The sequence below is a fragment of the Cebidichthys violaceus genome, unplaced genomic scaffold (genome assembly GCF_023349555.1).
Source record: "Cebidichthys violaceus isolate CVI_PGR_0920_01 unplaced genomic scaffold, fCebVio1.0.p SCAF_41, whole genome shotgun sequence".
Lineage (NCBI taxonomy): Eukaryota > Metazoa > Chordata > Actinopteri > Perciformes > Stichaeidae > Cebidichthys > Cebidichthys violaceus.
Window position 1 is genome coordinate 1,672,732 of NW_027176606.1, and position 15,856 is coordinate 1,688,587.

The 15,856-nt window shown below is 47.7% G+C and overlaps 1 protein-coding gene across 1 annotated transcript in view; it reads left to right on the top strand.

Moving 5' to 3' along the window:
* The window catches only part of arhgef40 (Rho guanine nucleotide exchange factor (GEF) 40), a 34,635-nt gene that overhangs the window by 12,000 nt on the left and 6,779 nt on the right, over positions 1–15,856 (top strand). Inside the window, exons 5-26 of the mRNA XM_068728176.1 lie at positions 1,005–1,290; positions 1,764–2,567; positions 2,688–2,910; positions 3,157–3,395; positions 3,478–3,666; positions 4,369–4,483; positions 5,152–5,245; positions 5,352–5,438; positions 6,017–6,133; positions 6,763–6,861; positions 6,986–7,137; positions 8,168–8,306; positions 9,202–9,321; positions 9,992–10,183; positions 10,275–10,781; positions 10,875–11,272; positions 11,445–11,694; positions 11,915–12,004; positions 13,433–13,639; positions 15,101–15,280; positions 15,373–15,553; positions 15,711–15,821. Of these exons, the coding sequence (XP_068584277.1) occupies positions 1,005–1,290; positions 1,764–2,567; positions 2,688–2,910; positions 3,157–3,395; positions 3,478–3,666; positions 4,369–4,483; positions 5,152–5,245; positions 5,352–5,438; positions 6,017–6,133; positions 6,763–6,861; positions 6,986–7,137; positions 8,168–8,306; positions 9,202–9,321; positions 9,992–10,183; positions 10,275–10,781; positions 10,875–11,272; positions 11,445–11,694; positions 11,915–12,004; positions 13,433–13,639; positions 15,101–15,280; positions 15,373–15,553; positions 15,711–15,821 (4,780 nt within the window). The remainder of the gene's footprint in view (positions 1–1,004; positions 1,291–1,763; positions 2,568–2,687; positions 2,911–3,156; positions 3,396–3,477; positions 3,667–4,368; positions 4,484–5,151; positions 5,246–5,351; positions 5,439–6,016; positions 6,134–6,762; positions 6,862–6,985; positions 7,138–8,167; positions 8,307–9,201; positions 9,322–9,991; positions 10,184–10,274; positions 10,782–10,874; positions 11,273–11,444; positions 11,695–11,914; positions 12,005–13,432; positions 13,640–15,100; positions 15,281–15,372; positions 15,554–15,710; positions 15,822–15,856) is intronic.

Genomic DNA, 15,856 nt, shown 5'->3' on the forward strand with positions numbered 1-15,856 from the left:
GTTCTAAACAGAAAGGGTTTTAAAGAGAGGAAAAGTCACACAGGCTTTTTAAACACTAATTTCAACCCGTGCTTGCCCCAAAACTTTGCCACAACAAAAGAGAGCAGGCTAGAAAAAGAGACTTAAATAAGGGGAATTGAATAAGGGAAGGTGGAGGACAGGTCGAGTAAGGAATATAATTTGATCACGTCTCGTGAGTCTGGAGGGCACGGAGGGGGGAGGGAGCAGTCCCGAGTCAGTCGATTAGACGTGTCTGGGAAATGGCCGAGTTATACCTCAGACTGCAGGAGGGAGAAAGAGAGAGGATATAGGGCTTAAAGAGGATTGATTAAGGGGAGAATAGCATTTAGAAATAACACATTATTCCAAACAAATCAGTGGATAGTGCAGGGGATGACACTCGAGGCCTTCTCTCCTTCACCTAGATCCACAGAGCTCTTGAGTTTGACGCTGCGTTGTGGGATTTTCTATATTTAGACCCATGTTGTTAAACGCACTGGATTTAGATTGATTTTTCTCAGTCTTATAGAGCTGCTTTGTGTGTTTTCCGCTCGTGAAAAAAAAAAGAAAAGTGGGCTGGTTTCACAGTGGCTGGCTGTTGTGGTCATCTGCATGTTTCTGTCTGACTCACTCTGACTCTCTGCAGCCATCCAGAGTCTTCTCACTATGTCATGCCAGCTAAGCGGCTTTGCGCTTTGGAAATAACAGCGTGAGTCACATGTCCGACATTCGTGCGTGTGGCACACTGGCTTTTGACCAGCCGAGCTAGTGAAAAGTGTTGACCGGTGCTTTATCAGTTCTAGAAATTTGACTCATCTGATTGCCGAACACAACCAAGCAGGCTGGCTCCAACTGGCTGATGTGGGCCGTTGTGATTTAAATAGGATAGCTTGTGACAAGAGAGGAGAGAGTGCACTACGCAACCTAAAGACTTGGCACGCAGGTGAAGGTTTATATTTCTAAAATCAACGCACTCCCTTTCTGTCTTCTTCTTGTCGTCACAGTCTCAGTACCTGGGCTGCTTGTTCCTTCACTCCGGCTGGCCTCTGTGTTTAGGCGAGAAAGTGGTCGTGCAGCTCTCCACCCTGGACTGGAGGATCCTGCGCAGTAATGACTTCTACCTGCAGGTGGTGCCCTTCTCTACACGCTGCCCCCGGCTGGCGTTAAAATGTCTGGCCCCTGGGGGGCGCACCGTTCAGGAAGTCCTGGTACCCGAGTCACAGCACCCCCTTGTGTTCACCACTGAGTGGCTGCACAGCGTGAACAAGGAACGGGGCCACAAGAGAGAACGTAAGGAAAGGATGCCCACTACTTCCGTTGACATTTTGTTTTCCTAATTTCCGATCTTACTGTTACTATCGTTCTGTATTTCAAGTTAAGAGTCAGGAAAACACTAAGGTTTACTTAGGGTTTATGTTCTGAACCTGGTTTTTAGGTGGAAGTGATAAAGACTTTGTAGCTTAGCCGGTGTGACTGTGAAGAAGATTACACTTAAAACAAGGGAAGTGAAACAGATGGCCAGAAGGTTTATGACCAAAGGATGGCATGTGGAAGGCAACAAGAGAAAAGAGAGATATATGGATGTCAGCAGGTGGTGGGTGGTGATAAAAACAGTAGAGCTAAAGCAAAAGTTTAAACATTTGTTTTCCCTGTAGCTTATGTTAGGATCTTCATTTTTAAAATAGGATGGCCCTTCTATGCGTACTGTATACCTTCAATAAATACATGATCTTGAAACTTAATCCTCTCTTATCTTTGCACAGTTGGAGGAGGACTTGACACCTGCCTGGTCAGTACATGTGACGGTGTGGTTCGACTTCCGTGGAAGGAGGTCGTCTACCCAAAATTCATCCACGACCCTTCTGAGGAGCTGGGCCTGATGTCCAACCAGGATGGCAGCAAATCCAACCGCCTGCCCAGTGAGGGGGGCAGCAGCCTCGGGGGCTGGGGTGGCTCATCCTCCGGCGAACTGGACTCCTGGTCCTGGGATGAGGAGGAAGACGATGGTTTACCACCAGATAGCTTGGACTCTGAGCCTGCGCTTCCCCGGCGAAGGCGCAGCGAAGATGGTCTCGGGCGGACAGCGAGGCACCCTCAACTGGACGGGGACTATGTGGAGCTGTTGGAGCCCAGACTGGGTCCTGATGGAGGGGTTGACACAAGGCAGAGGTACCTGGAGATGCATGGGATTAGCAAGACCAAGACTTTGCCCCTGTGCAGGAGAAGTAAAGCCATCAAACTCCGGAAGGGGAGGGCTTGGGGATATGGGAGACTAGAAGGGTCAGGAAGCTTTCGAGCTGTCCTTGGTGCCAAAAGAGACGTAGTTACCCCAAAAGGTGACATTTTACCACATAGGCCTCCACCAGGAGTCCCTGAGCCTGGCAAAGGGAGGCGGTCTTACTCTTCTTCTGTCCACGACTCTGATGAAGGAGATAAAACCAACAGAGACTCCGAGGGCCTGGAAAGCCACCGGCCTTATTTTGATAGCCGCAAAGAGAGGAGGCCCGGCGTGGGCAAGGAGAGAGAAAGCAACGGCCTCACGCAGCCGTGCAGGAACAACCAAAGGGGTAAAGACTCAGAGAGCGCCGATAGTTCTGTCCATGACTTGACGAACCACAAAGTCGAGCATGTCATAGAGGGCCACTCAGATCACGGATCTCATTCGGACTCTGTTTTTGAGGATACAGATAAACCACTGAGCGGAGACAGTGATGCCACAACCCCAACATCAGACGCACCAGAGAGACCCTTCACTGGAGTTTCAGAAAGTGGAGATAATACCAACATTGGATCTAAAATGAAGAATTCGTCCAACCCAAAGGTGAACGAGGAAAGGGATGACGGAAAGACTGAGGAAGGAGTTTGTCCCAGAGGAAAGGAAGTTAAAACTGCAGGATTCAGAGCGCCAAGGTACAGACTTATTTATTTTCATTTTCACACTTCCGTATGAAAGTACAGATCAGTAACACTTTGGTGCAAACTCTGCGTACAGATCGTCCGAAATTACACACATATAGGCCTGAAACCAATGGTACAAAAGACACCTTCTAAACCATTTTAGAGGACATTGTGTCCAAACAAATACATTTCTAAATTCATAAAAATTATTAACTGTCCGTTGTACCTCATTAGTACCTTCCTGTGCTTTGTCTTTAGGAGGAAAAGGAAGGGAAAGGGGGCCAAAAGGAGGGCTAGGTCCGGTGGTCGTGCACACCAGAAGGGATCAAAACTGCAAGGTAAAGCTGCTCAACCAAGTCCCACCACCTGCTCTGCTTTGACAAAGCTGCCAATCACAGAGGAGAACCAATCGAAGCAAAGAAAACAGGCAGACCAACCTGACGGAGTGCCACCTTCAACTCTCGAGGCGACAGAGGACACAAGGATAAGGAGCGCAGGTCTGAAGAATGACAATGCACGAGCGTCAGATGCTAAAGTCCCCCATGGAATACTTTCTGTAACTATTGTATCCCTCAACAGAGAAAGAAGCCGAATCTTTGCCTGTCTGCAACGGCCAATCGGGCACATCCTTACTTAACCACTCTAATGAGGAGGCAGGCTCAGGAGAGACATCTCCCGACCAACTAAATGGTGTTACATCTAAAGAGCCTCCCCTGCTGAGGGAACTGGACACAGAGCTTCTCCAGTCAGGGAAGCTGAAGTTGACAGGCAAGTTTATTTCAGGCCTGTATGTTTGTTATGCTAGTTAGCATTCGGCTCAAAACTAATACTTTGACAGCCAGGTAGTCTTGTAGATGTGCGACTTTGTTGTCCACTAAACATAGTTGGGCTAGAAGGTCTTGACCCCTAATTCAGATATGAACATACATACATGATATACACACTGTTAGATTCAGTTTGACTTACTATATCCAGGGATCTCTCACATCCATTGTGGATGAATGTCCATAAATCTACCTATATATTCTAGAAAAACAGACGCACCTTCAGATCTTGCCTCATAATCTGTACAGCTGGAAGTTTTCTTAAAATAAATCCCACATTTTTGTATCTGTACATTTTATGGTTAGAGTCCAGTGAAAACAGGAACTACTAGATAATTTAAATAAAAAGTTTTCATGGTGAAAATGTAATAAAGTGTAGCAGAGCTCAAGGTGTAGCCCCCAGCAAACTAACAAAGTGACCTCATGGCAACATTTTTACTTGCTGGTTTTACTTCCTCCTTGCATCCCCGCAAAGCATTATGGGAACTCTAACTCCAAAACTTTAAATGTGATTTTTACCAAATAGAAGTGGATGACACTGACCACCTGACAGTATATATATATATATATATATATATATATAAAACAAACAGATAAACCACTGTTGCAGACTGTTTCTTACTGTATTTCATCATACCGTCCACAGGTACGGTGGACAGGCTGGGACGCGCCCTGGTGGTCACAGAGAGAGATGCAGCAGAGGAGAGCTTCTCTGAGGAGGAGATGTCCCGGGTCCTGGCCTGCTACCACAGAATCACTCGGTAAGGCTGTGTTTTTCCCCCACTCCAATCAGAAATCCAGAGGTATAAGTCATCGGTTTTAATGGTATGTTTCAGGCTTCACAACACGAATCTAGATATTTCCAGGGAACTAAGGCCTGTCAGTGTAGCAGGCCTTTTATTCACTTCATACCATAAAATGTTGTCCCCAGATTCAACCTCTGCTTTCCCAGTTGGTGGATCGCACCACTCTTTTACAAACCCGTTCAGCTAAAAGTGCTACATTACTATGTTTGACTTGACTTGCTTTTTTGCTGACTTGGCCAAATGCATTAAAAGGTGGGGCTAAGAAAGCGCAGCATGTGCCAGGAGGCCGGAAAAAAAAAATCATAAAACTGATTCGCAGTGAATTGAGCAAACACCTTGGAGCTTGCCAGTTTACCTGGCACGGTTCACCATGCAGCTGTTGCTCACAACAAGTCTGAGCAAAAGTTCCACGGCAGGTTTGAGAAGAAACATTATGAAGTTTAATGTTAAACGTTAATGTTAAAACACAGATGACCCCCTAACGGTTCCCTAAAGAATAATGTAGGTGTGATTTTTTTTCATCATTCGTCTTAACTTTTTACATTGCAGGTTCTCATTTGAGAATAAAACTCTTTCTTTTCTAACCACTGCTCCTGTTTGAACCCTCCATGCGTCCTCATCAGGCCCGCAGCCAAAGAAAAAGGTCTCACGGTGTTAATGGACAGCAGGCGCTCTCCGCCCTCCACCCTCTGCCTCTCCGCTCTTAAATTGTTCCAGGTGAGATGAAAACTTTGGCTAAACGATTGCTTTTGCGTCGCTCCGATTAGCCTGCAGATGTGATGAAGTAGCTGTGTGTTTGTTTTTTTTTCCCCGTGTGTGCCAGGTGTCGGTTCCCGGCGGTCTTGGATCTGTTCTGGTTTTGGTGGGAGAGCAGCAGGAGTCCCTTTCTCATGAAGTGGAAGGAGCAGAGGTGAGCTCACACATGATCCAGCAAACACACAAGCATAGCGTTGTTCATTTCCTCCTTGTTTTTATTCCTTTTTATTTGCATTAAGACGCAGGTAAGAACACCCCTGGGAGCAACTTATGAAAACATGTCAGAACAACGGTGATGAAGCGTTCCCAAAATGAACCTCCATTGGCCGTCGTAACCGCAGGGACATCCGCTAATATATGAATTTCAAATAACGTTTCATACACCGAGCTTTGTTTTCTGTCCCTCGCTAAAATGTGATAAACGTCAGATGCCGTTAGCCGGTTCAGGCGCTTGAATCTAAATGAACCTTATTTTCCAGACGCTTTTTGCAGCTCATGTGTTTTGCACTGATCAGCAGAGTTCTTTCTCACACACACCCATGAGATTTTTTTTGTTCTTCTTCTTTGCCATGTGGTTTGTATTTTCAGCTCGGCAGCTTCAAAACCTGTTGCGTGTCAAAAGGGAAATCCCACGCAAAAGACGTCGGAGCCGCACGCCATTGTTGCTTGTCTTTCCTTGTAATGATTTTTTAATTCCTGCTGATAAATTAGCACTTATTTTGTTCTGTCCAGATCCACATGGTGCGAGGAACAGCCGTCCTCCAGCAATACGTTGACAAGCAGCAGCTGCCCAAAGAGATGGACGGAGACTTCGCCCACTGTCACTCAGACTGGCTGGCCTTCAGACTAGTGAGATAAAAACCATTTCCTCTTACGTTTTCTCCTACATTTCTACATATGTAGTTATTTTTCCATTTTTCCCGTGACGTTTTTCCCCTCGGACTGATTCCCTGACCTCGGCGTGCGTTCGAGTGGTCTTGAGGAAATTGAACAGGAAATCGCTCCGGGCATTTAAGATTGATATCTACGCTTCTGTGAAATTATTCAGATTTACTTTTATTTGTACCTGAGCCATTCGCTCACACGATGGCCTCACAGTCCGACTCTCGTGCACACATACACAGTGGCTTTCTGTACCGGAACACGGCTGGAGACGTACTTGTTCAAGTTCTCCTTACTTGTTCAAGTTCTCCTTACTTGTTCAAGTTCTCCTTACTTGTTCAAGTTCTCCTTACTTGTTGGAGCTTTGTGTAACTGGAGTTTAACATACGACCACGAGCAGCGAGGGAGTAGAGCGGGAGAACAGACGAAAGCCTTTCCCTGACCTCTCTCGTGGACTTTGAAAGAAACAAAGAATGAACAGCGTCACACACTGACCTGCTTTACGTTCTTTGTACGTTTTGACTTATTTTAATGGAAAAAGTAAAATGCTCAATCTCAAAACTACTGATTTATAATCTGACCTTTCTCCCCTTCAGAGCCTGGAGAGTCTGACGGAGCACTGCGAGAGCGCCATCGCCCTCCTCGGAGAAGCACTGCGGTCTATGGACACCGAGCCCATGCCCGACGACATCAAGGTACTAAAGTCTGACGGCGCCTTTGCAGCGTCGCCGTGTCGGCGGTTTTTTTTGACGACACGGCGACGGTTTGAGGATTTTCGACTACAGAAGCAATCGATTAAGCACATTGCTCCTCCCTCAGGCTGTCCCTTTGAGCATCGACAAGCACAGGCAGCTCATGGCGAGCGTCCTGGCCGACCCGCGCTTAACGGAACCGCAGCAAAGGGGCGGGGCATGGCTGGCGGGACTGACCAACAGCGCAACTGGACTGGCGCAGAAGTCCCCAGACTGCAGGTACCAGAATCTTTACGCTGTGCTCGAACTTTAGCGCTTTTCTTTGGTCCCTTATTTTCTTTTCCATCCTTCTTGCTTTTGATGCAAAGTCTGCGGCGTGTTGTTGGGGGGTCAACTCAGTATTTAAACTCACAAACCATACATGTTTTACAACACTGAAAATTACCACAATCAGCGAATGTATCTTGGTTATTATCACGGATACAAGCGAAAGAAATTGTCTAATAATATTCGGTGTGCGTACTGTTGTATTAAAAGACGTATTTACAGCGGCATTGTGTGCGCCTGCATATGCTTCTTCTCGTTATGATGCTAATGAGACCGTGCACGGCTGGAGTATACATTACACTCGGGCCTATTGAAGTAGGACTATTTTAAATACAAAAGACGTCACGACGAGCATCCATTCTAATTGGGCTAATGCTCAGACGTGCAGGAGCCACCTCACTCAAGGCAGCTTGGTCCCGAGGGGCAGGAAAAGCGATCCGCATGTCCTTTGCCTTCCCAGTACTTGAGTTTGATTGAGGGATTTTTTATTTATTTTTTTGTCATCCTGAGTTATAGGTTAAAAATACTCGTCGTCGTAAAAAAAAAAGAAAAAAGAAGTTGTTTGCTTTCAGCTTAAAAATAATAGAAAAGCAGCCGGAGCAGAAGAAGGAATGTGAACTTAACATCAAACAGAGGACTTGTTTGTTTGCGGCCGACGACAGCTTAAAGATGATCTAAAGACTGCAGTGTGTGGAGCTGTTCTTCGTATCCGGTAATGAGTTTTGGCTCAGTCTGCACAAGAGGGAGGCCAAATACAAGTATAGGCTGATTGCTGATTTGATTCCCTCTCTTTATTTATTTTTTGCAGTTGGCCTGCAAGGCTCTTTTTGTTTTTGTTTTTTGAAATTACATTTCCAGCAGCCAAAATGTTGTTGTTTTTTTTGGCGACAAGTTCTCACTGTCATCAGAATTAGAATCTTAAAAACAATAAGCTTCGCGAGTGATGATTTGTCATTTTTTTTGGGACTTTTTGTGCATTCAGGGCCGCTCTCGCCGCGACTTCTAAACTCTACGACAGCGTGGACGACGCCCTGCACCGGCTCGTCCGGGTGTCCAACCAGAGGGGCCGCGACCTGGAAGCTCTGGGACGACTGGCGGGGCTGGTGGACAAGCTGGAGAAGGTGTGTGAGGGAGGGAGAGTGTGTGGTTTGGTTTCTCATTTCGACTGTTTGAACTGAACTGCTACAAACTATAAAATCAGCCACGAAAGGTCAAATTCAGAGTTTTACGCATCGTTTCCTCTCCACTGCTCCCAACAGGGTTCGGATGGAAACTCCCTGATTTGCTGGTGTTTACTGACAGATGTGTTTTCTCCCTTGTCTTGCTCACACACAGCAGAGCAAAGGCAAATACAATATGTCCAATGTAATCCAGTATACTGGGAAAAACATTGAAATTATGGCCAAAAAAAAAAAAATTATAATTTTTATAATTTAGATTTTTCCTTATTTTTCATAATTGTGACTATTTAACGCCGTTAGACTGAAACATCATTCATTTATTAAATTTAGTAAATTTCAAAGTAATTCTTTGGTAAATGTTTTTGAGGATTTTTGGATTTTTTTTAAAAATATTATATAGATTTAATGTAATATAAGAATGATAAATAAAAATAGATTAGCTGAAAATAAATTAGATCAAATAACTTGTAAAGTTAGTGCACTTCCACAAACTACTGAAAACTACTGAACCTAGCAATTCACCATATTAAATCATATATAAAACAAATTCATACTCAACATTTTGGTCAATTATAATCAACATATTCCAGTAACATGAGACAAAAGGAGGACATGGTGGTGAAGTGGAATGTGGCCCAACAATGGTTTCATCCATATCATCCTGTTTTAAATTATAGTAACAATAATTAAAGCCACTCCGTCTATCTTTAACCCACTTCATGTACATTTCTCCACCGCAGTGTTTCACGTCCCTCGACTCTCTCTTTGTCCCTCATGTCCAGTAAAAAGCCTTGTGTCCTCCCCTCCCCCCCCCCCTCTCTCTCTTATACCCCAGTGTGATAAGGAGATTGAGCAAGTCCAGTCACAGCTGGAGGACTACAAGGACCCTCCCCTGTCCCTCAGCAGACTCTCGCTCAAACAGCAGAAGTTCAAGACGTTCAGAGAAACGGCCAACGTGAGTGTCGCTCTGCTTGCGCAGCATGGAATCGTCCGCACATGTTTGTTTGTGTGCTCAGGGGTAGATATAGTATTTCAACGTGTTTAGGATACAAGAATCCCTTTGTTTAGGGTCATTCGGTGGTTCAAGAATGACGCAAAAATAAACCCATCAGCGTAATTCAAAAGGTTATATAATCACATAAAACTTCAACGCATAAAGCTCGTCTGTATAACGTTTGAAAGTAATGTTTCAAATGAAATAAATTGATTATAAAGCATATGACCGATGCCTCTTGTGGTCAAAGTGGATGCTGTTTTTCGGAAAAAGTCACATAGGGTTAAACTGGATATTTAAACAACAGTATGGCATTTAAGTGCGCCGTCCCCGACTAGATAAGCAAAGTAATGTTCTCCGGCTGAAACATTTTAGGAGTCAATAACTAAAACTATGGGTATTTTAAATGTCAACAGATGTGCTTTGAGCCCACTTCGCCGTTCACTGGTGGTATTTATCATTCTTGTGGCTAATGTAGAAGTCTGTCAGGATGTTCCCAGCAGAGGCAGTCGCCACGAATTCCATTCACGGCTTCCCAAATGCAATCTTGTCAAGCCTCCCGCAGTAAACACTCGAGGCTTCTTTTCCAGGCCGGAGACCTCACACTGGTTCTCCCCGACTCCCCTTTTAGGAGCTGCACAGCGAGACTCTGTCGGTGCTCAGCGACTCGGAGGGCTGGTGCGAGCTGGACTGGGCGGGCCTCAGCGCCGTCCAGATCCGGCTTCCCCCGGTCAGGGAGAAGCTGAGAGACATGTCCCACTGTCTGTCTGACTGCTGGACCACCCTGGACAACACGCAGAGGCTGCTGTCCACGCTGACCGAGGTAACGCTGGGAGTTCTGATCACACATTAATGGCTTTTCAAATGTTCATAAAAGCAAAGCAAGAGTCGTCTTTTCTTTTCCCGTCCCCCAGGCCACCCAGTGGTGCGAGGTGGTCTCCTCCACCTCCTCCTCCCCCTCTTCCACCTGCCCTCTCGCCTCCCTCCCTCCGATCCCGCCGTCCCGTTTCCAGGACGCCCGTTCCTTAGCCATGGAGCTCGGCGGCGGGGCGCTCCTGGATCTCTGGACGCAGACGGTGGAGCGCTACCAGCGGACCGTGGCGCAGGTCAAACCCCGGTTCCTCCAGACGGACAGGGCCCAGAATCAGGGCCAGGGGAGGTCGAAGACGCCGTCTGCCAGCAGCCTGTGGGACCTGATGGGTCCAGAGGGGGAGGGCGACTGGGGATTGGGAGCTGGAGGAGGCGACGGGGGGCTGCAGTCCTGGGGATCCCTGGCATCGTTGTTCAGACCGCAGACCTGCTCCACGCTGAAGATCGGAGAGGAGAAGGGGAATAAGAAGGAGGGAGCCGGGGGAGGAGGAGCGGGCGGAGCCGGCGGAGGGAAGTTCCTGCAGAACCTTCTGAATCCCACGAAGAAGAGCGTGAGCTTGTGTTTCATTTTGTCCTGAGCTGCACTTCATATTGTCCTTGTAGTCCTTTTTTCAGAAACATCACCCATGTCCCTCAACTTTCAGCCCACAGAGGCCCCGCCCCCTTCCAAGCCGCCCAGGAAGCGCCACCCGAGCTTCGACCTCCAGGCTCTCCTGGCTCCCCGCAGAGGCACGGCCTCCCCCAAGCCTGCCGAGTCCCCGACGGGCGGGGCAAGCCGCAACTCCCCCATGTCCTGGCTGGGGAGGCGGGCGGTGGCTGACCCAGTGATCGCCACTAGCATGGCTGCAGCCATCCCTGGATGGGGCGCGGGAGGTGCAGGAGGAGGAGCAGGAGGAGGAGCAGGAGGCGGGGTGTTAATCCGAGGGGTGGAAGTCAGCAGCAAGGAGGTGGTGGACCACACGGGGTCGCCACGTCAACACGTGCTGCTGGGGAGGACGGAGAGGGAGACGGGGACGGATAGGGCCGGATCAACTGCACAGAGGTGCGTTTAAGGACTATAGGAAATAAGCGGGAGAAGAGTTGACCTGAGTTAAGTGTTTGATCTCTGGCCATCGCTCACTTCCTCTTCCCTTCCCGCTTCTCCCAAAAGTTTGCTCGCTCGTCTGCAAAGTTCACTCCTCATCGTCTCCTTGTTTCTCGTCTCCTCCCCACAGTAAACTCTACCTGCTCTGGTGCAGGATGCTGAGCTCAGAGAGGCAGTATGTAGCCATCCTGAAGGGGGTGGAGGAGACCTACCTCCCCTTGCTGGAGCTCTCGGACACCCCGGCCTCCGTCAGGGGGAAGGCGGACGCCCTCTTCCCCAACTGGGCCAGCCTCGGCGCCTTCCACTCGCAGAACCTGCTCCCGGCCATGGAGGGCGCTCTCGTGCAGAGCTTGTTGCAACAGGACTGCTTCAGCAAATACGTAAGTTGGGGAATGTCGAAAAACACGAATCTGTGTTTTTGCAAAATAAAAGCTTGACTTTATTCTCGTAGCTCTTTTCAAAACAGTATTTAGAATATGCCGCGTGAACTCATTTCTTGATCATTTCATATTCGTCCCTCTCACACACACACACACACACACACACACACACACACACACACACACACACACACACACACACACACACACACACACACAGCGGGAGCAGTTTCTGCAGTACTCCCACTACATCAGGAATAAACCAGAACTGGACTCTCCGCTGGTCACTCAGGCCGCCGACTTCTTCAAGGTAAGAGTCCTCATGTCAACTCATGCCAGTGAACATTTGAACTGTGCCCTGTTTCCTCTCAGATGATCACACATTCCTGGAACTATACACACACACACACACACACACACACACACACACACACACACACACATACACACAATAGAGTTAGTGTCACAGAGGGTCATAACATTTTTATTTGGTTATTTTCCTTTTCAAAAAAATCTTGTTAAACCACAACGTGAGAACGTGATTATGAGTAATTTCGGGGGCACATCACAAGCACAAAGCAATTAAAGTTGCTTTACTCGGCGGTTGCTGCAATTAAAAAAAAAAAAAAAAAAGGGAGCAGTGTACAGTAAAGCTAATTACATGTTTAATGTACACTAGGAAAAAAAAGCCAATTAAAGGCGGATTATAGAGGAACTAATTTGAGCGTGCAAGCTACAATTAACTAAAACTAATACATGACGGCATCGGGAGATTACCGGGAGGACTTTACGGTGGAGAGATCACGGCGCTTTAAAAAAGATCCCACTCAGGTTTGTCAAGTGTCTCGTTAAAAAAAAAAAAAAAAAAAGGAGCACTTCTAAGAAACGGCCAGCAGGAGGCAGTGTGAGTTCACGTCCCGGCTTTAAAAGAGGGAGCTTGGAACAGATTGTGGATGATGGCAAGCAGGAGGGTTTATGGTTATCGTGATGGATGCGATGATGGGGATCATTTCGGGGACGGCGGTAAAGATTTTTTTTTTTTTTTTACGAGGATGAAGACGGGGGGAGAGCACATGTGGCCACTTTGACGCGGCGTAGAAGGAGAGTGGGATTTAGGAAGAAGCCTTGATGTGTGTGCTGTGTACAGCTGTAACATCCAGTAACAATGCTCCTCTGGATTTGAAGAGCTCTTCGTCAAAAGTAGAGGGGTCTTGGTTTCCTGATTTGTGGTTATTTTTAAATTGTGATGTGAAGTTTGTATTATTTATGTGATGAAATAACAATAATACACTCAGAACTAGAGTTATTTCTTAAACAGTGTCATTTATGACCAATAAAAGAGACAAAAAAGGCCTCAAAAACAAAACTACATTCGTTTTCTCCTTTCATTTACGCAACTTTCTGCAGTTTTCACATGAGATACTTTACTTTTAGTTAAACACACCCTCTCTCCCCTCCCCTCCTCTCCCGTCTCCTCTCTCTTCTCTCTCTCCTCTCCTCTCTCTCCTCTCCTCTCTCTCCTCTCTCTCCTCTCCTCTCCTCTCTCCTCTCCCCTCTCTCTCCCCTCTCCTCTCCCCTCTCCTCTCTCTCCCCTCTCCTCTCTCTCCCCTCTCCTCTCCCCTCTCCTCTCTCCTCTCACCTCTCCCCTCTCTCCTCTCTCCCCTCCCCTCTCCCCTCTCTCTCCTCCCTCCTCTCTCCTCTCCCCTCTCTCTCCTCTCCCCTCTCTCCTCTCCCGCAGTCCAAGCTGCCCCCGGCCTCCCCCCTCTCCCCCCTGTCCTTCCCACACTGTCTCCAGGCTCCCACTCAGAGGCTGGAGCAGTACTGCGAGGCCCTGGAGGAGCTGGGAGGGATAAACCCCGCCTCCGACTCCGCCCTCTCCATCCTGAGACACGCTCAGCGGCACGGCGAGGACCTCAGGGCCAGCGACCTCATCGTCGGATGTCCGGTGAGAACGCCTGTCCCAGTTTCTGATCAAGTCCCACTTTCTCCTCTCAGAGGGGAAGGAACCAACTCATCCTGATGAGGTCAGGCAGAGATGGAATCTGATTGCTTTCATCGCCGGAGTTCATTATTTACAGTTTGGGAATTTCTTTCTGTAAGAAGTTATAATCATCACAAGAAAACACCGTTTTTGGTGAACTAAAATGATTCATATCTTCTTGCATCAGGTGAAAATACAACAATTTAAACTATGACATTGACTTAAATATTGGTCCGAATGCAAGTCGAGGAAAAAGCTGAAAATGAAAAGGAAAGTGGGAGAAAAGACAGACCACTGGATGAGACACTCCTGTTCCACTCGAGCAGCTATTATGGATTAGAAACAGCTTTAACCTTTATCAAAAAAGTCAGAAAACCCCCACATCCACTTGCCCCATATTTTGCCACTCTGACACAGCGGTATCATTCACAGCTAGTCGTGACAAGTATTTACTCCCACACACACACACACACACACACACACACACAAACTATCCTCTCCTCCCCCTTTTTGTTCCGAGCGAGGGGAGAGATTACGGCAGCACAAACACTTCCATTGAGCTACTTCAAATCGCTCTGCAAAAGCTCTCCAAGTGAAAAGACCGTAAGTGCAGGTGTGTGTGTGTGTGTGTGTGTGTGTGTGTGTGTGTGTGTGTGTGTACGTGGGTGTTCGTAATGTGTGTGTGTGTGTGTGTGTGTGAAGCATCACTTAAATCATGACCCACACATCTCTAGAGGTTTAAAAATAAAGCATCGGTGTGACCGGTCGCTGGTGGATTCTCAGTTACAGAGGAGAACACGCATCTGTTTGGGTCTTTGCTCGTCTTGTATACCGAGTCCTTTGGGAGCGTTGCGTTAAGATCGGACTTTTATCGACCTCTGCGCGTCTCTGGTGGGAGTTGCGAAAACGACATCGCAAGCGTCCGAATGAGGCTTTGTCAAGTCGTGACTTGACAAAAAAACGGGAGAGATTTTGCTCACAAACGGAGATCAGGGAGAAGATCAGTTTGGTGTTTGTCACCCAAATAAACGAGCTCCTGTCAGGTGATCGAGGCGTCAGTAACTACGCACTGGCCCTTTAAAATCCGAAAGACTCTCCCAAAGATTATTCACTTTGTTTGTTTTCATTTTCTTCCTACATTTTACTTGTTTCAATACAATTACATTAAAGCGGATAGGCAAACACAAAAAAAAAAAAAAAAAAGGGGGAAAGATTTCAACCCACTGGCAAAAAAAAATAAAAAAAAAAGCTCAATTCAAGGCTAAACGGCCTCTTAAGAGATAAATTAAGATGGTATCTTTTGTAGATTAAAGCCCTGGGCCTGGGCCTCCGGGCCAAGATAAGCACATCCTAACGTGTGTGTGTGTGTGTGTGTGTGTGTGTGTGTGTGTGTGTGTGTGTGTGATGTGTGATGTGTGATTTCAGATCCCGGTGGCGGAGCGCGGCGAGCTGGTGCGGCACGGCGAGCTGACGGTGTGCGGGGGGGCTCGGAGGAAGCGGGCGGGCGTGAGGAACGTTTTCCTCTACCAGCACGCCGTCGTCTTCGCCAAACAGAAGAGCCCCGGACCGGGACGCACCGCCTACAGCTACAAGCACAGCATCAAGGTGCGTCTCTCTCACACACACACACACACACTGTGCTCTTAACACACACACACACACACACACACGTCATCCTTCGTCTCTTCTGCCTGCAGACCGGCGAGATGGGTCTGACTCAGAGCGTGGGTGGGGAAGGGGTGAAGTTCGAAGTCTGGGTCCGGCAGGCTCCTCGAACCAGAGACTGCGTCACGCTGCAGGCCAAGGACAGGGAGGACAAGGCGGCCTGGACCCGGGACATCGCCCATCTGCTGTGGACGCACGCCATCAACAACACGGGTACGTTCTGACCTCTGACCTCAGAGAGAGGTCCCACACAAAAAGCTGTGTAGGGTGGGTAATGTAGGCGCCGGGGGGTTTTTTTTGACGAGGAAGAAGAACTAGCTGTGACTCTGAACGCACCTTTTTTTTTTTTTTGCGTCTCTTTTTCCCCCAGAGTTGTGTCTGAAGGAGTCCCTCTGCATGGGGATCTCCAGTAAGCTGCTGCTGGACGCGACGGGGACTCAAGGCTCGGAACTGGACTCCATCTACAGTCTCAACGACAGAGGTAGCTCTCACACCAACAACAACAACAACAACAAA